This window comes from Petaurus breviceps, unplaced genomic scaffold (assembly GCF_028583685.1).
Source record: "Petaurus breviceps papuanus isolate PSGF00001 unplaced genomic scaffold, PetGlider_PUasm1.0 90925, whole genome shotgun sequence".
Lineage (NCBI taxonomy): Eukaryota > Metazoa > Chordata > Mammalia > Diprotodontia > Petauridae > Petaurus > Petaurus breviceps.
In genome coordinates, this window is record NW_027187380.1 from 28252998 (window position 1) to 28276608 (window position 23611).

General features: G+C 38.2%; 1 protein-coding gene across 7 annotated transcripts in view; it reads left to right on the forward strand.

The window, feature by feature from the left end:
* The window catches only part of WDR45B (WD repeat domain 45B), a 105337-nt gene that overhangs the window by 11494 nt on the left and 70232 nt on the right, over positions 1-23611 (forward strand). For 5 of the 7 annotated variants that reach the window (XM_069076643.1, XM_069076642.1, XM_069076641.1 and 2 more), the window contains exon 2: positions 6109-6183. The exons of 1 other annotated variant lie outside the window; for it this stretch is intronic. In XM_069076643.1, the coding sequence (XP_068932744.1) occupies positions 6109-6183 (75 nt within the window). Of the gene's footprint in view, positions 1-2451; positions 2507-6108; positions 6184-23611 lie in introns of all 7 variants that reach the window. One more of the 7 variants, XM_069076640.1, reaches the window with a different exon arrangement.

Sequence of the window (23611 nt, forward strand, 5' to 3'; positions counted from 1 at the left end):
TTCCAGGAATTGTAGCCAGTGTATGTAATGGCATGTAGGTGGCAGATGGAATGTTACATGTGCGATGTGTAAATTAAGGTCTGTTTGGATGGAACACAGTGAGGTGGTGTTGAGTTTTTTTCCTAAGATATTTGCATTTTATTTTTTCATGTAAAGCATATTTCTATATTAGCCATGTTGCCAAAAAAAAAAGCAGGAAAAATAAAATGAAAAAAATATGATTCAGTCCACACTCAAATCAGCAAAAATATCTACCTCCTTCTCTGGAGGATTCATCATGAATCCTTTGGAATTGTCTTAGATCATTGTATTGATCAGGGTAGTTAAGTATTTAAAAGTTGGTCATTGTTATAATATTGTTGTTACTGTGTACAATGTTTTCCTGGTTCCGTTTTCTTTAAATATATATGAGTGAGATGCTCCCTGCCTTCAAAGAACTCATTCTGTATGTAGCAACATGTTCAAAGATCAGTAAATATAGGATATGTATAAAATAGTATTGGGAGTGGGGAACTTGGAGAATCAGAAAAAAGCCTCTTGAAGGAGTTGGCATTTGAGTTGAACCTGAGGGGTAGCTATGGGTGGAGCTGAAAATAGCCTGTGCACATGCATAGAAATAGGAGATGAAATGTTATAGGGAAAACATATATGCCAGTTTGATTGGAGTTTGGAGTATATGAAGGGAAGTAATAAATGAATGAGAGGGTGGGAGGAGGGGCAGGTTTGAGAAGCTACCAAGAAGACTATTTTATGGAGAACTCACATAGGGCAAGGGTTCGCATGGTGATCTTCCAGAAGAAGTGATACAAGGACATTCCCAAAGTCTCTCTTAAGAACTTTGGAATTGATTGTGTGACATGGGAGACACTGGCATAGGACTGCTCAGAATGGTGTGTCCCTGTCAGAGAAGGTACTGTGCCATATGTACAAAGCAGAATTGAAGTAGCTCAAAAGAAACACGAGATGCACAAATTTAGAGAATTCACCCCAAATGTTCATATGGGCAATTTTACCTGACATGTGGTAGTAGAACATTCTGAGTTTGTATTGATCTGATCAGCTTGGACAAACTAACTTGACTCTAGCAGAGTGATGACATTTTGGTCTTCTTCAAGAATAAAGAAGTGATGAATATTCCCACAATTTCTAATGCTTTGCTATCACTATAAATATTTTTGTATATAGGTCCTTTTCCTTTTTATTTGATCTCTTTGGAATATAGACTTAGTAGCATGGTATTATGGTATGACTGGTAGAGGTATTGCTGGATCAAAGGGTATGCACAGTTTTATAGCCCTTTGGGCATAGTACCAAATCTTTCTCCAGAATACTCGGACCAGTTCACCATTCCACCAACAGTGCATTAGTGTTCCTACTTTTCCATGTCTCTTCCAGCATTTGGTATTTTCCTTTTCTGTAATGTTAGCAGATTTGATAGGTATGAGGTGGTGCCTCAGAGTGGTTTCAATTTGCATTTCTCTAATTATTAGTGATTTATAGCATTTTTTATATGCCCTACTCTCCCCCCTCCAAAAAAGCAAAAAAAAAAAAAGTAACCCTTTAAGATTACCACATCGAAGAGGGAAAATATGCTTCATTAATTTGTTGAGATTTACTATTTAGGGGACCAGAGCAGTGTTTTTGACAACTGAGTAAATACTCTAGCCTTGGCCCTGCTTGATGACTGGTTTTGAAGGCTTCTGCCCATTTTAACCCACTCTACTGCTATTTTACTCACTCCATAAGTACTTCAACTTTCTCTTACTCCTTTCCATAAACACTTCCATCCATTAATACTGACTATTCCTTACATATGATGTTTCATCTTCTTTCTCTGTGTCTTTGTACTGACTATGTCCACACCTGGAATGTTCTTTTACCTTGCCTCCACCTCCTAGAATTCTTAGGGCTTTCTTTAAACCTCAGTTCAAATGCCAACTTCTTCAGGAGGCCATTTCTGGTCCTCCCAGCTATTAGTCTCTTTTCCCTACTAGTTATTTTCCATTTACTTTCCATGTATCTTGTATGTACCTGTTGATTATTATCTTCCACATTCAAATGTAAGCTTCTTTTTTTTTAAATGAGCAATCGGGGTTAAGTAACTTGCTCAAGGTTACACAGCCAGTTATTTCTGGGTGTGGTGCTAAGTGTCGGAGCCCAGATTCGATCCCCAGGTCATCCCGACACTGGAGCCGGTGCTCTTACTCGCTGTGCTACCTGGCTGCCCCCAAATGTAAGCTTCTTAAAGGCAGGGACTTTTTGTTTTTTGTATCCCCAGTGTTTGACTCAGTTTTTGGCATGCAGTTGGGGCTTAACCAACAAGCCTTTATTGTTATTATTACAACTGCTAATGATAAGCAGCATTTATATAGTGCTTTAAGGTTTGCAAAATGTTTTATATATATTATCTGATCATTTAATCCTGATAACATTATTATTCCCATTTTACAGGTGAGGACACTGAGACACAGAGAGGATAAGTGACTTGTCCAGGATCACACAACTAGTGAGTGTCTAAGACAGGATTTGAACTCAGGACTTAATGCCTCCAAGGCTAGTACTCTGTCTACTTGCCCAGCTGCCTCACTTAACCAAATGCTAGGCACTGTGTTAAATACTGCAAGGGAATACAAAAAAAACAAAAGCTATTTCTCATCTCAAGGAACTTACATTTTAACGGGGGAAATATGTACATTCATAAATATTATGAAATACAGAGTAGATGGAGTATCACCTTAGAGGAGTAGACACTAGTAGCTATGAGATCTGGTAGGTTTCTTGCAGAAGATTGACAGTTGAGTTGAACTTAGTATTGAAGGAAGTTAGGGATTCTAAGAGGGGGAGGTGAGGAAACTGAAATGTACAGAGACATCAGTCATTGAGAAGTGGCAAGAAGGCTAGTATAGCTGCATTGAGTGCTGAATAAATATTTGTTGATTGGTTTATGGTTAACTCCTGATCATATTGTGGATTCTTCCAATGTTTGTTCCTGAAAATGTTTCCTGATTTTTTATGAGGTCTTTGGATTCTTTTATAACAAATATAGACTCAGGAAATATTTCCCCAATCACACTGGCAGGCTCTCACAGCAGGAGCTATATTCTACACCTCCCTTACTCCCCCCAAAAGCTCTAGGTTAACCTCAAGGAGTTAGAGAGTGTTTTGATTTACAGCTCATGAGCTCCCATTGGTATTCTTCTTACCATGATTGTCAGTCTGTATCAATTAGCCAGACCAAATTAGCATCTAGAGAGGGAAATTAAGTGAATGATTAATATCATAGACAGAAATACTGAATTCAGAAGGATGAGTAGTTTTAGAGGGAATCTCAGTTTCTAGTGGATTTGAGGACATTATAATGGGGAGAAGAGATTTTTTACATTTTCCTAAGAATTGTTTTATTTAGTCAGCAAGCATTTAGAAAGTACTTACTATGTATCAGACACGGTCATAAGGATTGGAGATACATAGAAAGGCAAACATGGTACCTTCACTTGTGGGGCTCACATTCATATAGAGACAGTATGAAAAAAAATGTACAGTAGAAAGACAGAGTTGAGAAGTGGAGGTTGTTTTTGAGGAGTATATTGAAGAAGGTAAAGTGAAAGAAGACTGTTAAGGCAGAAAGCTTTGACTTTAAAGGACAGAGTTTTCTATTTGATCCTGATGGTAATAGGGACCCACTGGAGTTTATTGAATAGAGAGGGTGTTACTCAAACCTGTACTTCAGGAAGATCACTCTGACAGCTAACTAGAGGGTAGATTGTAGTGGGATAGTAGAAATAGTCCTGGTGTGAGGTGAAGAGGGCCTGCACCAACACAGGGTGTGTGAGTGGAGAGAAGGGGACCATATAAATGAGCAATATTTTGACTATTGAAATGACGAAACCTTGGCAGCGGATTGGATATATGGTCTAGATGCAAGTGAAGAGTGGGTTTGGCCTAAAGATTGTTATCATGGGCGAATGGAAAGATGGCAGGTACCCCTCAATAGTAATAGGTAGTTGGGAATAAGGTAGGATTTGGGGGAGTGATAAGGAGTTCAGTTTTCAATGTTATGTTGAGTTTGAAATGATTAAGGGACATTCAATTCAAGATGTCTAACTACATGTTCATGATGGGAAATGAGCTCAAGATAGAGGTAGATAAATAGACTTGAGAGTCACTTTCATAGAGGTGATAATTGAACTCATCAGTAATTAGAAAAATGAAAAAAACTTTGATGTTCTATCTCAAAACCTTTTAGATTGACAAAGTGACAAAAAGGACAATGACAAATGTTGGGCTGTCGGGAAAACTAGTATATTCTTCTTCTTCTGGTGGAGCTGTCAACTGGTTCAACCATTATTTGTAAAACTAGTTACGAGAAGCTCTCCTGAGGACTGCTGCTGTGAATAACTTCGTGTCTAATCTCATAGTATAATGAACTCAATTAAGCAGTAAACTAAAGCATAACATTCAACAAACTAAAGAAAAACATTCACAACATAACATAGCAACTTATTACTAAGGTGGCCACATAGTGTTAAAGAAAACACATCATTCAATATATCTTATAGTCATCTTTAAGAGGTAGCAGAAAATGCAAACACCATCTACCCGTATGTCATAGTAAATTACAAAGCTCATCAGTCAGTCAATACAAAGTATCCAAAGTAAAGTTCTCTTTCATCTTGACTTGTGACTGGCTTCCAAACCCCTCTGCTCCTCCTCTGGCTCCTCCATGGGCTCACTGCTCCCAACTCTTGCCTGGATTCACACTTTGGCAGCTCTCTGCTCCTATATCAGCTCATAGGGACTACTCCATTCCAAGCTCTTCACATTTTCTGCTTCCTTCTGGGAAAACAAAGCTTAACAGGGCTACAATAATATTTGCACACATTACCAGCACTATCATCTCAATTCACTTTCTTTCTGAGGAACCAATGCAGAACAACAGACAGGAATTCTGTCTGAGAAATCAACACAACTATAGACTGGGCTTCTGGCTGAGAAATCAGTACAGAACAACAGACAGGATTTTTGTCTGAGAAAATAACACAGATCAACAGAGCACCAACATCACAACCGTTCTCTCTCTCAGTTCTGCCTGCTCCCAGCTCTGCTCCTGCTCTTACCTACTCATTCTTGTTCCAGCCTTTTTGCAAACTCCTCCTACCTTGTGTTTCCATCTGATTACTTTGGGCCTATTAAGGGGTGGGGGAGATCTTCACATTCCCTTAAGCCTTTTAAGGGCAATACAATGTACACTGTTTTCAATCAAAGACTGTTGATACAATCAAAGGTGAGGCTCAAAGGCACTTATTTGATTAGCTAAAATTCAGTCCAGAAAAACAGCAAAAAAAAAAATTTATTTTGCTTGCCCTTACAATACCTTTTGATCCAACTATACCACATACCCTAAAGAGATTAAAGAAAGAGACAAGGCAGACACAGGTATACAAAAATATTTATAGTAGCTCTGTTTGAGGTGGCATAGAATTGAGGGTGAGCTCGTCATTTCTGACATATCAGTGTGATGAAATACAATTGTGCTATAAAAAATGAGAAGGCTGGTTTCACAGAAACTTGGGGGAAGAGTTGTATGAAATAGTATAGTGAAGTGGGTAGAACCAAGAGAGCAATTTATTCTGTAACAACAATTTAAAGACATTCAACTCTCAAAGTTTCAGGTACTCTGATCTGCACCTTGATCGTTACCTTGATAATCACCTTGATTTCAGAAGATTTTGATGAAATAGGTCTCCAATTTCCTGATATCTCTATCAGGATATATTAAATTGACGAAATCAGGTTGATTAAACTCAGAATGTAGATACATATTTTTTTGGACATGACTACCATGGGCAGGAAATTTTATTTTTCTTGCATTCTGTATGAGGGAAGGGTTAATCATCTTTTGAAAAAAAGTTGTAATTTTGGAAAATGAACTGAATACTTGAGAAACTGAATTCCAATTTACTTTTATAAGAGTATGAATATACTCTAATTTGCTCTTAACTTTTATTTTTCAGATTCCACATCTATTTTATCCTTTGGGCATGATTTGATTAGTTAATAATCCCACAGAATCTATTAACATGCTTCCCTTTTCATTTCTTATTTTAGGGTGCTTTTCATGTGGGATGGAAAATGGATTTCGAGTGTACAATACCGATCCACTAAAAGAAAAAGAGAAACAAGGTGAGAAATGTGTGCCTTGAGTTTCTTGCTACCTCCATTCCGAAAATTTCTTAATTTTTCTTCAGATATTTCCCTGGAATATTTTTTAAAATTAAATTATTTATTTTTAGTTTCAGCATTCCCTTCCATAAGTTTAAAATTTTCTCCTTCTCCCTCCTTCCCCTGCCCTCCCCAAGATGGCTTTGCGATATGATATGGACTCTATACATACATTTTTATTAAACACATTGTCATATTAGTCATGTTGCATAGAAGGATTATAATGAATGGGAAAAATCTTGAGAAAGAAAAACTAAAACAAAAAAAGAAAATAGTCTGCTTCTGTTTTCATTCTGACTCCATAGTTCTTTCTCTGAATGAGTCTGGCATTTTCCATCATGTGTCCTTAGGAAATGTTTTAGGTCCTTGCCTTGCTGAGAAAGGCTAAGTCTATCAAAATCAGTCCTTGCACTATTGTGGCTGTTACTGTGTACAGTATTCTTCTGGTTCTGCTTCCCTCACTCAGTATCAGTTCATATAAGTCTTTCCAGTTTTCTCTGAAGTCTGCCTGTTCATCATTTCTTTCTTTTTTTTTTTAATTTTTAAAGCAATCGGGGTTAAGTAACTTGCTCAAGGTTACACGGTCAGTTATTTCTGGGTGTGGTGCTGAGTATCTGAGCCTGGATTTGACCCAGGTCATCCTGACACTGGAGCCAGTGCTCTTACTCGCTGAGCCACCTGGCCGCCCCTAAGCAATTGGGGTTAAGTAACTTGCTCAAGGTTACACGGCCAGGTGTTTCTGGGTGGGTGCTAAGTGTCTGAGCCCGGGATTCGATCTTCAGGTCTTCTCAACACGGGAGCCGGTGCTCTTACTTGCTGTGCTACCTGGCCGCCCTGTTCATCATTTCTTATAACACAATAGTATTTCATTACATTCATATACCACAACTTGGTTAGCCATTCCCCAGTTGATGGGCATCCCCTCGATTTCCAGTTCTTGGCCACCACAAAGATAGCTGCTATAAATATTTTTGTACATATGTGTCCTTTTCCCATTTTTATCATCTCTTTGGGATAAAGCCCTAGAAGTGATGTTGCTGGGTTAAAGGGTATGTGCATTTTTATACCTTTTGGGTATAAAAATATATTTATATATTTATAATATATATTTATAGTTCCAAATTGCTCTCCAGAATGGTTGGATCAACTCACAGCTCCACCAACAATGAATTAGTGTTCCAACATTCCCACATTCTCTCCAACATTTATCATTTTCCTGTTTTGCCATGTTAGCCAATCTGATAGGTGTGGTGTGGTACCTCAGAATTGTTTTGATTTGCATCTTTCTAATCAATAGTAATTTAGAGCATTTTTTCATGTAACCATAGATTGCTTCAAATTTTTCCTCTGAAAACTGTTCTGTATCCTTCAACCATTTATCAGTTGGGGAATGACTTGAATTATAAATTTGATTCAGTTCTCTATATATTCTAGAAATGAGGCCTTTACTAAAGACACTCATTCTAAAAATTCTTTCCTAGTATTCTGTTTCCCTCCTAATCTTGGTTGCATTGGCTTTGTTTGTGCAAAAACTTTTCAGTTTAATGTAATCAAAATTATCCATTTTGCATTTCATAATGTTCTCTATCTCTTTTTTGGTCATAAATTCCTCCATTCTCCATAAAACTGATAGATAAACTATTTCTTGCTCCCCTAATTTGTTTATAGTATCACCCTTTATAGACATAAAGATCATGTACCCATTTGGATTTTTTCTGGTATTTGGTGTCAGACATTGGTCTATACCCTGGAGTCTTTTGAAAAGAAAATGTTATCACATCTCTTTCATGAACTTTAATGGAACATTTATTTCCTTTGCATCTTCTCTCAAAAATTTTTTACATTATCTCCCACTCTTTCCTCTTTTCCCCAGTCTCTAAACATAATATGGTTCCCTCCTTGTCAAAGCTAATCTTTTATATATGCCCTTAGTCCCATCTGCTCCTAATTTTTCCTTATTTTGACTTTAATCATTCTCCCCCTTTCTCTAATCTGCAACCTCTTCTTGTCTCCTGGTTTTCTCTCTACTTTCAGACATACTGTTGTATCTTCTATCCTGTCAAATTGTCATCACTCACCTTTGTTTTTAATCCAGACTCCTGGAAAAAGACATCTACACTCAATGTCTTCATATTCTCTCTTACTCCTCAACCCCTTTGTAGTCTGTCTTCTGACTTCATTAGTCAATTGAAACTGAACCCTCCAGAGTTACTAGTGATTTCTTAATTTGCCAAATTTGATGGTCATTTTTTCAGTTAGTCTCCTTTTTTATCTATCTACACTGTTGACCATTTTCTTCCTGGATGCATTTTTGTCTCAGGGTTTTTCCTGATTCTTCTTCTACCTATCTGACTACTCTTATGTGTCTTTGGTTGTTTCAATATTCAGCTCATGTCCCTTAACTGTAAGTGTTCTCCCCAAGGCTCTGTCTTTTTTTAAAAAATTTTTCTTTTTCTACACACATAAACTTCATCAGCTTTATGTAGATGACTAGCAGATCTATAAATCTCACTCCAGTGTTTCCCCTGAGCTTTAATACTACATTGTAATTACTTTTTGGGCATTTAAACAGGATGACCTGAAAACATCTCAAATTCAACATATTCATAACTGGGCCTCTTATTTTTCCCTTCAATCCTTCATCTTTCCAAAATCTTCTATTTCTGTCAAAGGTACCACCATTATTTGACTTATCCCATAATGTTGTTTTTCTCCTTAGCTCACTTTCTCTAACCCCATATATCTAATCAGTTGCTAGATCTTGTTGTTTTTACTGTGATAGTATTTCTTGCATCTCATCTTTTCCCTAACTCACATGGCTACCATCCTAGTTCAGGCCATCATCACCTCTTGTTTAGATTATTGCTGTGGACTCCTATTTTTTTCTCTGATTCCAGTCTTTCCTTACTTCAATATAACCTCTAAACTTCTGCTAAATGATCTTCCTTAAACTCCAGTCCAACCATGTGACTCTCCTATGTGCCCAACTTTAGGGGTCTGGTTCCTTTAGGATAGAATTTAAACTCTTCTGTTTTAAACTCTTTTAAAACTCTTCTCTTTTTATTTCCTTCACAACTTTGACTTAACCTGTTTCTCCATTTCTGCAGTATGTGATCCAATCATCTTGGCATTTTTTTCTGTCCCTCATACATTATACTGCATCTCTGGTCTCTTTGCCTTTGTGCTGTCTCTCAGACCTGTAATTCATTTCTGCCTCATCTCTGCCTCATAGAATCTTTCTCTTTAAAACAGCTCAAGTACCACCTTCTCATGAAACCTTTCTTGATCCTCTCACTGCTAATGCCCTCTCTCACAAATTACCTTGTATTCAATTGTAGTTATTCTCTTTATTTTTATTTTCTCCCTTGTTACAATGTAAACTCCTTGCAAATAGGGATTGTTTGATTTATTGGTTTGTTTTTCCAGTGCCTTGTATTTTGCCTGGCATATAGGTTCTTAATAAATGGTAGATGTTTGGTTGTAGTGTTTGTATTATATTGTCTTGTCTTATACTATTAAGAATGTCACCCCAAAACTTTGAGAATTTTTAATGCAGAAGAAACCTCTAGTGTTTATAGTATTTTAAGTTTTAATAGCTAAAAATAGCTGTTAAAGCTTAAAACTGTCCTAAGAATTTTGGAACAATGTACATAGTAGAATCATTGTTGTCTTTGTTAGAAGGAAAACCTAGATTTTTTTTTACTTGAAAAAAAGCTTTATTAACTTCTGATTTACATCATTCGTTTCCGCCAGATTTTGAGTTACAAATTTTCTCTCCGATTTTCCCCCACCCACTGCCCCAAAATAGCAGTCCCACAGATATCCCCTCCTCCAATCTGCTCTCTCCCATATTTTCTCCCATACCCCTTTCGACTTTTCCAGTGGATCTCTATGCCTCAGTGCCTATATATCTTATTTCCCAATTACATGTAAGACGATATTAATAATAGTATATATATATGCATATATATATACACACACATATGTACATATATATTTGAATATTTGATTTTAAAACTTTCAATTCCAGATTTATTCCCTTCCTCCCTTGTCACCCACCCCCACTGTGAAGACAAGCAGTTCAGTATAGGTTGTACATGTGTGGCTAATGCAAAACAATAACATAGTAGATATATTGTAAAAGACAGACTACACTTCCCTTCCTCCCATCCCACCTCCCACCCACTCCACTCTCCACCCTGATCCCATCCCTATTCAAAAGTGGGTGCTTCCAACTTCCCTCCCCCCCAGCCTGCCCTCTCTTCCATCATTCCCCCTCTCATTCCCTTCCCCCCCCCATTCTCCTGGAGGCTGACATACCCTTTTTAGTGTGTATTTCACTCCCTCCTCAAGCCAGATTCAATGGGAATAAGGTTGACCCATTCCCTTTTGCCTTCCTGTTCTTCCCCTCTGTTGTAACCATTTTCTCTTGCCTCTTCTGTATGAGATAGTTTACCCCAATCTGTCTCTCCCCATCTCGTCTCATTATATTCCTCTCACCTCTTAATTTCACCTTTTAAGTATCATCCCTTCCTGTTAAATTGGTCCTGTGCCCTCTATCTATGTATACTTGTAAACATATATACACACATTCACATATGTATTCATATGCCCATATACCCTCATATATATATATTTCTAATCCCTTCAACTATTGAGAAAAGTTTCATAAGTTACAATTACTGTTTTCCCATGTAGGAATGTTAATAGTTCAACTTTGATAAGTTCCTTATGATTTCTTTTCCCTGTTTACCTTCTCATGCTTCTCTTGCTTCTTATATCTGAATGTCAAATTTTCTATTCAACTCTGGTTTTTTCATCAAGAATGCTTGAAAGTCCTCTATTCCACTGAATGACCATATTTTCCCCTGAAACATGATACTCAGTTTTGCTGGGTAGGTGACTCTTGGTTTTAATCCCAGCTCCCTTGACCTCCAGAATATCACATTCCAAGGCCTTTGATCCCTCAGTGTAGAAGCTGCCAGATCCTGGGTTATCCTGATTGTGTTTCCACAATATTCAAATTGTTTCTTCCTGGCTTCTTGTAATATTCTCTCCTTAATCTAAGTATTCCAGAACCTGGCTATAATATTCCTAGGAGTTTTCTTTTTGGGATCTTTTTCAGGAGGTGATTGGTGGATTCTTTCAACCTCTATTTTGCCCTCTGGTTGTAAAACATCAGGGCAGTTTTCTTTGACAACTTCCTGGATGATGATTTCTGGGTTCTTACTTTGGTCATGGCTTTCAGGTAGTCCAATAATTTTTAAATTATCTCTGCTGGATCTATTTTCCAGGTCAGTGGTTTTTCCCATGAGATATTTCACATTGCCTTCTATTCTTTCATTTGTTTGGATCTGTTTAACAGCATCTTGATTTCTCATAAAGTCATTAGCTTACATTTGCTCCAATCTAATTCTGAAGCAATGATTCTCCTCATTGAGCTTTTGAGATTCTTTTTCCATCTGGCAAATTCGGCTTTTTAAGGCATTCTTCTCCTCATTGCCTTTTTGAGCCTCCTTTGCCATTTGAGTCAGTCAGTTTTTTAAGATATTATTTTCCTCAGTCAGGCTGTTGACTCTCATTTCATAATTTTCTTGCATCGTTCTCATTTCTCTTCCCAGTTTTTCCTCCACTTCTCTTATCTGCTTCTTAAGGTCCTCTATGACCTGTAGCCAGCTCGTATTTTTGTTTGAAGCTTTTGGTGCAGGAGTTCTGACTTCACTGTTTTCCTCCTGTTCCATGCCTTGCTCCTTCTTGTCCCCAAAATAGGAGTGTAATGTTGGAATCTTCTGTCTGCTTTGTTTCTTTTGCCTGCTCATTTTGCCACTCAATTACTTGACTTTTGGGCTTTTTTCCACAGTAGGACTCTGCCACCAGACAGGGGAGCTTTTGTCCCAAACGCTGGGATTTTCTCAGCTGCCTGAGTATTAGATGGGTGCCCTCTCTGAGGTCTCACACTCTCTGGCAAGCTGGACACACACTCCAGGACCTCCACTCTAGACTGCAATCCAGATCCAAGCAGGTTAAAACAAGAGCGATTACCCCTCAGACTGGTGCTTGGTCCCCCTACACTCTGCAGGCCAGGAGCTGAAGCTGCCACGTGGCGCTGCCTGGGTATGCTGGTGGCGTCTCAGCAGCTTCTCACTCCGGGGGTAAAAGCCATGCACTCCCACTTACTGGTCCCAAAGTCCAGACTACATTGGCCTCTCACCTTGTCCTTGGCATCTATGTGTTGATAAAACTGGAAACTGCCACCACTGCTGCTGTTCTGGAGTCCCTGTGGCCTTGGCTGCTCAGGTTTGCCCTGGGGCTAAAGCCTTGGTGTGGGGCCAGGCTCAGCTCCCAGAGTGCTGTGCTAGATTCCTGCCGGCCTGCCAGGCTGTCCTCAGCTTCTCTGTGTCATTTTGTGGGTTCTGCAGCTCCAAAGTTTGTTTAGAGTCCCCTTTTTACACGGATTGGGGAGGGTGGAAGCTGGAGCCGCGGGAAGGTCGTGCTTCTACTCCTCCATCTTGGCTCCGCCTCCAGGAAAACCTAGATTTAACACTAATCTTCTTTAATATCTAATATTGCTCTGTGTTAGAATGTAGTGCTTTTTATATCATGAACTTGTACAGAAGCCAAATGAAACTTTATTTTCATGTGCATTCATTCAGTAAATATTTTGATTGGTAGAATTGATGGTACCCTGGACAAAAAAGGGAAGTTCACAAGATGAGCAAGTTTAGGGGAAAAGTTAATGGACATAGTGGGGGCAGCTAAGGGATTCAGTGAATAGAGTGCTAGGACTAGAATCAGGAAGACTCATCTTTCTGAGTTCACATCAGGCCTCAGATACTTACTAGTTTTGTGATCCTGGACGAGTCGCTTGAACCTATTTGCCTCACTTCCCTTTTGTATAAAATGAGCTGAGAAATGGCAAACTACTCCTGTCTTTTTGCCAAGAAAACCCCAAATGAGGTCATGAAGAGTTAGACATGACTGAAAATGACTGAAATGGGTTGGAGGTACCTCATCACAATGGAGATGTCCAAGCAATTGGAAATGTTGGACTGTATATATATAGATTTGGAAGTCATCTGCTTAGTAATGATTGTTGAATGCATGGGAGTAGATGAGAGAACTTTAAGAAAAAAAGAGGAAAGAGCCCAAGACAGCCCTTTGATATACTTATGCAGAGGAGCCAGGAAGTAGATGATTGTCTTGCAGAGGACCTTGAATTTGAAAGATTGGTCATATAGTAAAGTCAACTAAACTCCACAGGTATTTATTTATTTTTTTAATTTTAATTTTAATTTTGGAGGGGGGAGGGCAGGGCAATTGGGGTTAAGTGACTTGCCCAAGGTCACACAGCTAGTAAGTATGAAGTGCCTGAAGCTGTATTTGAACTTGGGTCCTCGACTCCAGGGCTATGCTCTATTCATTGTGCCACCTAGCTGCCCCATCCACAGGTATTTTTTTCTTTTTTTTTTCATCCGCAGGTATTTATTAAGTACCTGCTGTGTGCTAGGCACTGTATTAAGAATTGAGGATATGAGGAAAGGAAAAAAAAAGCCCAGCCTAAAAAAATTACTGCTCTCAAAGAACTCACAGTCTAGTGATAGAGACAACATGGAAAACAGCAGTGTACAAATAGGATATGAATAAGAGATAGTCTTAGAGTGAAGGCACTAGCATTAGGAAAGGTTTCTTGTAAAAGGTTGTTTGGGGAGTATCATCATTTTTATGTTGAAATTTCCTAGTATGAGGACAGGTGTTGGATTGAAGAAAAAGACAGAGTCAGGTACCCAACCCTTTGAGGAAAGAAGACAAATGCCCTGGAGGTTGTTAAATAACAGCTATCAGAATTGTAATTGGGTGGTAGATATAGATATAGATTGAAGAATAATCCTCAAAGGAGATATTTCTGAGTGACGGTAGTAGAGAGAGAGCCTGAAAGTGGTAGTGGGAGCAGGAAGTATTCTGGCTCCCCTTATCTTGATCAGTTAGTTGGTATTAATGAAGTGTAACCAGTGTTGGTGGTCAGGCAAGTTGTGTCATTGAAGGAGCTTAGTCTCAGTGAATGCTAGGAGACTGAAGGAGTAATAAAAAGTTTAAGATGAAAATAAGTTGGTTACTTGTAGACCAGACATTCCAGAGAGCATGTTCTAACATCCTTTCTGAGCTAAACTATTGCAATAGCTTCTCTGTTGGTCTCCTTGATTCAGGTCTCTTTCTACTCCATTCTGTATATAGCTGCCATCCAAAATGATCTTAAAACACGTATCTAACTGACTTTGTTACTTCTTTATTTAGTAAACTCCAGTGGCTCTTTGTTTAGGATAATTTATTTCATCTTTCATAAATTAAAACATTTATATTTTGGTAAGTTTTGCAATTATTAGTGCAATAATACATATGCATATATGTAATTTATAAATAAACATACACATATTAAAGGTATGTGATCAACAATTTTTTTACTTATAGGATTATGGGGTCTAAAAAAAGTTTGGAAATCCCTGACTTAAGTCAGTTATGTGACTATAAATATATTGTTTTCGGTAGCAAATTGTCAGGAAAGCCTGCTTTTCCCTTAAGGATACCATTGATACATATGTATAATATTTTCCCAACTTCTGTTTCTTCAGATACTGAGTACTTAGAGTCCACAAGTGCTGACATCATTATTTATTAGTGACTATTAAAACACTGTTAAATTTGTACCATTTTACTTCTTAGAACAGAACCAGTTCACTTCTGTTATTGTTCAGTTGTTCAGTCTTGTCTGACTCACCAGGCCCTTATCCTCTACCATTTTCTGAAGTCTGTCCAAGCTCATGTTTGTTGCTTCTGTGATCCTATATCCATTTCATCCTCTGCTGTCCCCTTCTCCTTTTGCCTTCAATTGTTCCCAACCTTGGGGTCTTTTTTGGGGAGTCCTGTCTTCTTATGTGGCCAAAGTATTTTTTTTTTGTGGCCAAAGTATTTAAGCTTTTTTATTTGTTCTTCCAGTGTATAGTCTAAATTAATTTCTTTAAGTATTGACTGATTTGATCTCCGTGCTGTCCAAGAGGTTCTCAAAAGTCTTCTCCAGCATCACAATTTGAAATCATTGATTTTTTTCCTTATAGTCAGACTCTCATAGTCTACATTGCTACTGAAAAAAAAACTTGGCTTTGACTATATGGACCTTTATTGGTGGGGTGATATCTTTGCTTTTAAGTCTGCCTTTCAGATTTGCTATAGTTTTCCTTCCAAGAAGCAAGTGTTTTGATTTCATGACTGGATTATCTCTCTTCAGTGAGCTTTGATCCCAAGAATATAACATCTGACACTACTTCCATTTCTTCTGTCTCTATTTCCCAGGAAGTGATGGGACCAATTGCCATGATCCATGCCATGCCATGCCATGGCATCAATGCCATGATTTTTTAATGTTAAGTTTCAAGCCAGTTTTTACGTTCTCCTCTTTCATCCTTAACAAGAGACTTCTTAATTCTTTACTTTCTGTCATCAGAGTGATATTGTGTACATATCTGAGATTGTTGATATTTCTCTCAGCATCCTTAATTTTGGTTTTTGATTCATCCAGCATGGCATTTTGCATGTTGTACTTTGCATTTAAGTTAAATAAGCTGACAACAACAACTGACTACTCCTTTTCCCATTTCTTGTTCTGATGTGGTTTGGGGTTGTTGGGAACTCAGAAATGTCAGGGTGCAAGGTGGCATCCACTTTGAATGAATTCATGCACTCAAACCTTCTTCTAGTACAGTGGCCAGGTTTATTGTAACACCTTGTAGAGGTGGGCAGGATTCTTAGTGAACTTGCTACATAATGGGGGTGAGACTGATGTTTATAAACAAAAAGGACAATGAAAGGATCTGGTTGGGATTAAGGAGTGGTCAATATATGCAAGTAGTCTGGGGTGGGCCAAGTGAGATAGTGAAAGAAATATCAAGTAAGCTAATTAGGTGATCTAATTAGGTTGGGCTGGGCCAGTTACCTTGGACACAAGTATCACTAATCTGAGCTTCTGAAATGTATGGGAAAATTCAGCGCCTGGGTTGCTTTCTAGACATGATCTTTTCCTTTTAGGAGTCCAGGTCCCATCACCCCATCAGTTCTATTTTTGGTTCCAACTGTTGCTTGTTGGACCTCATACAGGTTTCTCAGGATATCATACCATGTCCTTCATTATATCCTACACCACAAAAGCATTTCATTACATTTATATACTATAACTAGTTCAACCATTCCCCAATTGATGTTTGGTTCCTCAGTTTCCCATTCTTTGTCACTACAAGAAGAACTACTGTAAATATTTTTGTCCTTATGGGTAAGATGCCACATTTTGTTATGTAAAAATATAATTTTTATTCTGTTGGTACAGACAGTGAATTTTTGAAAAGAATTTCTAAGTCTGATGTCTATACCTTTTGGTAGTTACTGTGATGGTTTTGGGATTTGAAGATCTTCCATGCCCCTTGAATTTGCTGATATAGCAGGAAGGGGTGGGGCAAGAGGAAGCTGGAGCCAAGCTAGAGTCAATGCAGTGACTGGAAGCGGCTGCGCAAACTCCTTTTTTTTTGAGCCAGCCAAAATTTCTGCTAAGGACTTCTGCTGAGGACTGCCAGGGATGGGAATTGTGGGGGGCTGGAGCTGCTGGGAGCAAGCTGCGTGGATTCTGAGCAGTTGCCGTGAGTGAGGAGAGGAGGATCTTTGCCTGAGGTAGCCTGTTCTGTTTTGAAGGCTTGAGAATGTAGGTGTTACTACATTATTTACTTGTGCCAACTTCATAACTACTGTGATGATTTTGACTTTCTGGTTTTAGGACTCAGTTTTCTGGTATTTGAATAAATGTTATAGTTATTGTAGGCATTGTGAATACTGCATTGTTGATACAGTTACCAAGAGCTACCAAGAGCTACTTGTGTGACCTTGGTCACCTTATTAGAGTTTTGGGAGACCTGGCTCAAGAAGGAGAAATGTGATGTTTAAAAAGTTTGAGAGAGACAGTTTCTGGGCAATTTAATCATTTCATTAATAAGGCTAGCATGTTATTAATAAAAGAGGCAAGTGACACTCTTGAATGCCAAAAACCCCTGATGGTGGTGGGCTCATAGTTTACATGCTCTTGGAAGAGTGGTGAGTGTTCCTGAGTGTGGCAGACAGTTCTGATTGGTTAATAGTTAATGAGAAAATAAATATTATATGGGCTCATTCTAATAATAGTCTTGAGGGAATGTGACTTGAATCACTCAAATCTTGGTCAGAGAGACTTATCAATTTTCACATCATCTGTGGCAAAAGGGAGAATCCACATTTTCTCACACCTGTCGGAGTAAAACACAGTGAGCCCATTATCCCACCCATTAGCCTAAACTTAGAATTTCTTTTAGATTTTAGCCCTGGTTAGTCTTTGCAAAAGGTTTCCCACACTAGTTGATTTCTGGATGAGGAAGTAGAAAAGGGGAAAAACCTTGATTCTGATTCAATAATTAATACAAGGGAGAAATAATCATTTCTCTCAGAAATAAAGTTGGAATAGAGTAGTTTTACTTGCCTGGATTGCTGGAAGCTATAGAATTCATGACCAGGTCTTCTACCTCAGCTGATCTCCCCCTCTTTAAAGTTAAAGTAATGGGAAGGGATTGTGGCACATCTTCTTGTTAAATACCCAGCAATCAGGGTTTCTATTTGCTTGTCTGGGGAGGACTTTTTCAGAAGGGAAAACCCAGAGATTTAAGGTGACCTGAAAAGTCTTTAGTCACAAGAGAGAACTCTAAGTTTATTCATTATTGGCTAGTCTAATTAATAAATTGATATTTCATTTCTGGATCTTTGTCTTTCAGAATTTTATTTTCAGTACACTCTTATCCAATATGAAATAGTTTATTGATTATTGCTTTGTTGCATAATTTGAGATCTGGTAAATGCTTCCTTTTTTCCACACTTTTTTCATTAAATCCCTTTAGATTCTTAAACTTTTGTTGCTTCATATGAATTTTTTTTTAGCTATATAATGCAATCTTTTGGTAGTTTGATTGGTATAGCACCAAATAAGTAAACATAGTATTGTTGTTTTCATTACATTGGTTTGATATATTCATAAGCAATTAATAGTTCTTTAATTATTTTGATCTATCTTTGGTTTAAGAGTATTTTGTAATTGTGTCCCTGTGGTTCTTGTACATATTTTGGCAGGTAGATTCTTCCTGTTGGGTCTATTTTATATCCTGAAATTTTGCTGAAGTTGTTAATTGTTTCAGTTAGTTTTTTAAAATTCAGTTTTCTTTTCCGTTCCAAATTCTGTCAGCTCTCCTTTTCCCCACCCATTGAAAAGGCAAGAAAAACAAAATCCATTACAAATATCTGTATCTATATAGTCATTGTAAAAAAGTTTTTGCATTAGCTATGTTCTCCCCCTGTATCCTCTTTTTCCCCCCAAGAAAAAAGAAGATAGAAAGAAAGGAAAAGATGCTTCAGTTTGTGCACTGAATTTTATTCACTTTCATGGGTAGCATTCTCATTATGAGTCCTTTGAAATTATGCGTGGTCATTATGTTTATTGGAGTTCCAAAATTTTTCAGAGTTTGTTATCTTTACATTATTGCTGTTATTTTATACATTGTTGTCCTGGTTCTGCTCTCACTATTTCAGTTCACAACATGCCCTTCATTATTTCCTACACCACAAAAGCATTTCATTACATTTATATACTATATCTAGTTCAACAATTCCCCGGTTGATGGTCGGTTCCTCAGTTTCCCATTCTTTGTTGCTACAAGAAGAGCTGCTTTAAATATTTTTGTGCTTATGGGTCCTTTTCCTTTTTCTTTGATCTCTTTGGGATGTAAGGTTTGTTAATTTTAAAAGCATTTTGTGAGGATATTATTGTTTCTAGAAAATGAGCAATTAAACACCAATTTGAAAATCCTGAAAATTAGAGGAGAGATTGATGACTAAAGTAAAAATCCCAGTAGATAAGCTATTGGTTAATTTGATTTTAAAAGAAAAAGATGAAAACTAGGTTACTAGTATCAAAAATGAAAAGAGTGAACTCTGAGGTACCACATCTCACCAGTCAGATTGGCTAAGATGACAAAACAGGAAAATGACAAATGCTGGAGAGGATGTGGAAAAATTGGAACACTGATGCATTGCTGGTGGAGTTGTGAACTGATCCAGCCATTCTGGAGAACAACCTGGAATTATGCCCCAAAGCAGTTCTTTTTGTGGTGGCAGAGAATTGGAAATTAAGTGGGTGCCCATCAGTTGGGGGAATGGCTGAACAAGTTGTGGTATATGCATGTAATGGAATACAATTGTGCTATAAGAAATGAGGAGCAGATGGACTTCATATTTACCTGGAGAGGCTTATACAAACTGATGCTGAGAGAGAAGAGTAGATCCAGAAATTTGTACACAATTATAGACACAACGTATGTGTGACGACCAACTTTGATAGCTTGGACTCTTCTCAGCAATGCAGGGTTATAAGTCAACCCCAAAAGACTCATGATGGAGAGAGATGTCTACATCCAGAGAAAGAACTAGAAAGAACTGAGTTTGAATCCAGATTGAAGCAAACTACCTGCTCTTTTTCTTGTTTGGTTTTGTTTCCTCTTTCCCACTGTTCATTCCATCTGATACAATCCTTCTTTATAACCTGACTAATGTCTAATGTGAAAGTATTTGCAGATCCTATACTTGATTGTATGCCATCATGGGGTGGGGGGGAAGAGGAGGGAGGGAGAGAAAATTTGAAACTCAAGGAATTGTGGAACTGAATCTTGTAAACTAAAAGTAATCAAACTCATTAATAAAGACCAAAAAATTCAAAAAGAAAGAAAAAATATGAAAAGAGTGAATTGCACCAATGAAAATGAAGTTACAGCAATTATTAAGAACTATTTTGCCTTGTTATATACCAGTAAAGCTGATGATAATCTAAGTGAAATTGATATTTACAAAAGCATAAATTGCCCAGATTAACACAAGAGGAAGTAGGATAGTTAAATTCTTCTTTCTTAGGAAAAGGAATTGTACACGTCCATAAAGGATCCCCAGGACCAGATGGATTTAGAATTAATTCTACCAAATTTTTAAAGAAGTAATTCCCAAACTAAACTATTTCCAAAAATAGGTAAAGAAGGAATCTTACCAAATTCCTTTTATGACACACATATGGTTTTGATACTTAAACCAGGGAGAGCAAAAGCAGAGAAATAGAAGTATAGACTAATTTCCTTAATGAATTTTAATGCAAAAATTTTAAATATTAGCAAGTAGATTACAGCAGTATGTCACAAATATCATACTTTATGACCAGGTGGGATTTATATCAGGAATATAGGACCTTAGGTTAAATATTAGGAAAACTGTAAGGATAATTTATCATAACCATTACAACAACAACAAAAATCATATGTTTTTATCGAAGATGAAGAAAATTTGAAATAATATTCCTTTTAGAAACATGAGAAAGCATAGGAAGAAATGGAGCCTTTTTTAAAAATTAAAGCAATTGGGGTTAAGTAACTTGCTCAAGGTTGCACAACCTGTTATTTCTGGGTGTGGTGCTAAGTATCTGAGCCCAGATTTGATCCCCAGGTCATCCCGACACTGGGGCCAGTGCTCTTACTCACTGAGCCACCTGGCCACCCCTTTTTTTTTTCGCTTTTTAGAGGGCAATTGGGGTTAAGTAACTTGCCCAAGGTCACATGGCTAGGTTTTTTTTTGTGTGTGTGTCTGAGGCTGGGTCCAAACTCAGGTCCTCCTGACTCCTAGGCCGGCACTCTACTCACTGCGCCACCTAGCCACCCGAAATGGGGCCTTTCTTAAAATGATAAGTAATGTCTATGAAATTATCCTTAAAGCACATAAACTTGAAGCCTTCCCAGTAAGCTCTCAAAACAAGGATGCTCATTATCACCATGATCATTCAGTATTGTATTAGAAATGTTAGCCATAGGGGCGCCAGGTAGCACAGTGAGTAAGAGCACCGGCCCCAGTGTCGGGATGACCTAGGGATCAAATCTGGGCTCAGATACTTAGCACCACACCCAGAAATAACTGGCTGAGTAACCTTGAGCAAGTTACTTAACACCAATTGCTTAAAAAAAAAAAGTTAGCTATAGCAGTGAGACAAAGGAATTAAAGGAATAAAAAAAATAGGCAATGAGGAAACAAAGCTATCATTTTTTGTAGTTATAATGATATTCTTAGAGAACTCTGGAGAATCATCTAAAAACTACTTGAAACAATGAACAATTTTAGCAAAGTTGAAGGATATAAATAAACCCACATAATGTATTAATATTTCTGTATACTATCAACAAAACTCAACAGGAAGATATATTAAGAGAAATTCCATTTAAAATAACTATAGAGAATCTAAAATACTTGGGAGTCTACCTGCCAAGACAAACCTAGGAACTATATGACAAATCTAAACAATTGGAGGCATATTAATTGCTCATAGTAGGTAGACTGAATCAATATGTTAAGATGACAGTTCTACCTAAGTTAATTCACTTATTCAGTGTCATACCAATAAAACTACAAGAATTATTCCAATTCAAACAATTATTCTATAGAGTTACCAAAATACTTACAAAACTCACCTGGAAAAACAAAAAGTCAAGAATGATACCAAAGGAATCATTGGAAAAAATGTGAAGGAAGGCAGCCTAGCAGCACCTGCTTTCAAACTGTATTACAAAGTGCTAATCGTGAAAATTAAGCAAATTTAAAAAAAAATCTGGTACTGGCTAAGGAATAGAGTGGCAGATCAATGGAATACAATACACAGTAGTAAGTGACCATAGTAACTTTGTATTTGATAAAGCCAAAGATGCATACTTTTGGGATGAGAACTCTCACCATTTGACAAAAATTGCTGGGAAGATTCTAAAGCAGTTGAGCAGAAAGTAGGCATTGAGCAACATCTCACACTGTGTACTTCGATAAGTTCAAAGTAGATAGGGTGAGGGGCGGCCAGGTAGCACAGCAAGTAAGAGCACCGGCTCCAGTGTCAGGATTGACCTGGAGATCGAATCCCAGGCTCAGACACTTAGCACCCACCCAGAAACACCTGGTCGTGTAACCTTGAGCAAGTTACTTAACCCCAATTGCTTAGGGGCGGCCAGGTGGCTCAGCGAGTAAGAGCACCGGCTCCAGTGTTGGGACGACCTGGAGATCGAATCCGGGCTCAGACACTCAGCACCACACCCAAAAATAACTGGCCGTGTAACCTTGAGCAAGTTACTTAACCCTGATTGCTAAAAAAATTTAAAAAAATAGATAGGGTGAAATCATCAGTAAATTAGGGGAACTTGGAAAAAAGTATGTCTATCAAATCTATGGATAAGAGAAGAAGTTATGACCAAACCAGAAACAGAGAGGATTACAGGAAGTTAAATGGATAATTCTGATTATATTAAATGAAAAAGTTTTTGAAGAAATAAAACTTATGTAACCAAAATTAGAAGGAAGACAGGAAACCGGTGAGTGAAATGAGGCTGAAGACTTCCCAGAAATAGCGTCCTGTCTTCTCTAGAGGAAGTACAAAAATCTGAGACACCCCTCCCCCCCCCCCCCCACCCCCGTTTCCTTTTTCCTGGTATCTCTCTCCTTCAGAAAAATTCTTTGTAAAACTCCTTAAGAAAGATTCTCTGTAAAACCCCTTCTCTCTCCGGGGAAAAATGTTCTGCCCTTTTGCTCATCCTACTAGGCTCCTAGAAGAGGTTCCTGGGCAAGGAGAACAAGACACTGGAGACTAAGCAGTGGGAACTGGGACAGCTAACTCTTCCTCCCCAACCAATGGGAGAGAAGAATAGTCCCAAAAGGTGAATTCATCTCTCAACCAATGAGAGGGGAGGATAATGGCTAGAGGAACCTTGCTCACAGCTTCCTCAACTTTAGACACAGAACTGCTGGCCACATCCCCTCACCTATGAGGATGGGAAATGAGACCCGCCATTTGGAGGATCCTGCCCCCTCACCAGTAGGAGGCAGGACTATCAAAGCCCCCTCCTCATTTGTCTTCTGAGCTATTCCTGTTTTAAGATTGTGAGCCCTCCCCTCATCCAGTGGGAACCGAGAGGGGAGGGACAGAGAGAGAAACCTGATCCTCCTGGATGAGGATTTAAAATACTGTCTCTCAGGGGCTGCTAGGTGGCGCAGTGATTGAAGCGCCAGGCGGGAGTCAGGAGGACCTGAGTTCGGTTCGGACCTCAGACACTTAACACCCACACAAAAATAATAGCCATGTAACCTTGGGCAAGTTACTTAACCCTAATTGCCCTCCAAAAGGCAAAAATAAATAAATAAATAAATGAAAATACTGTCTCTCTAGGCTTAGGCCACTTCATCCAAATTTTCCTTTGTGAAGGTCACCCTCCCT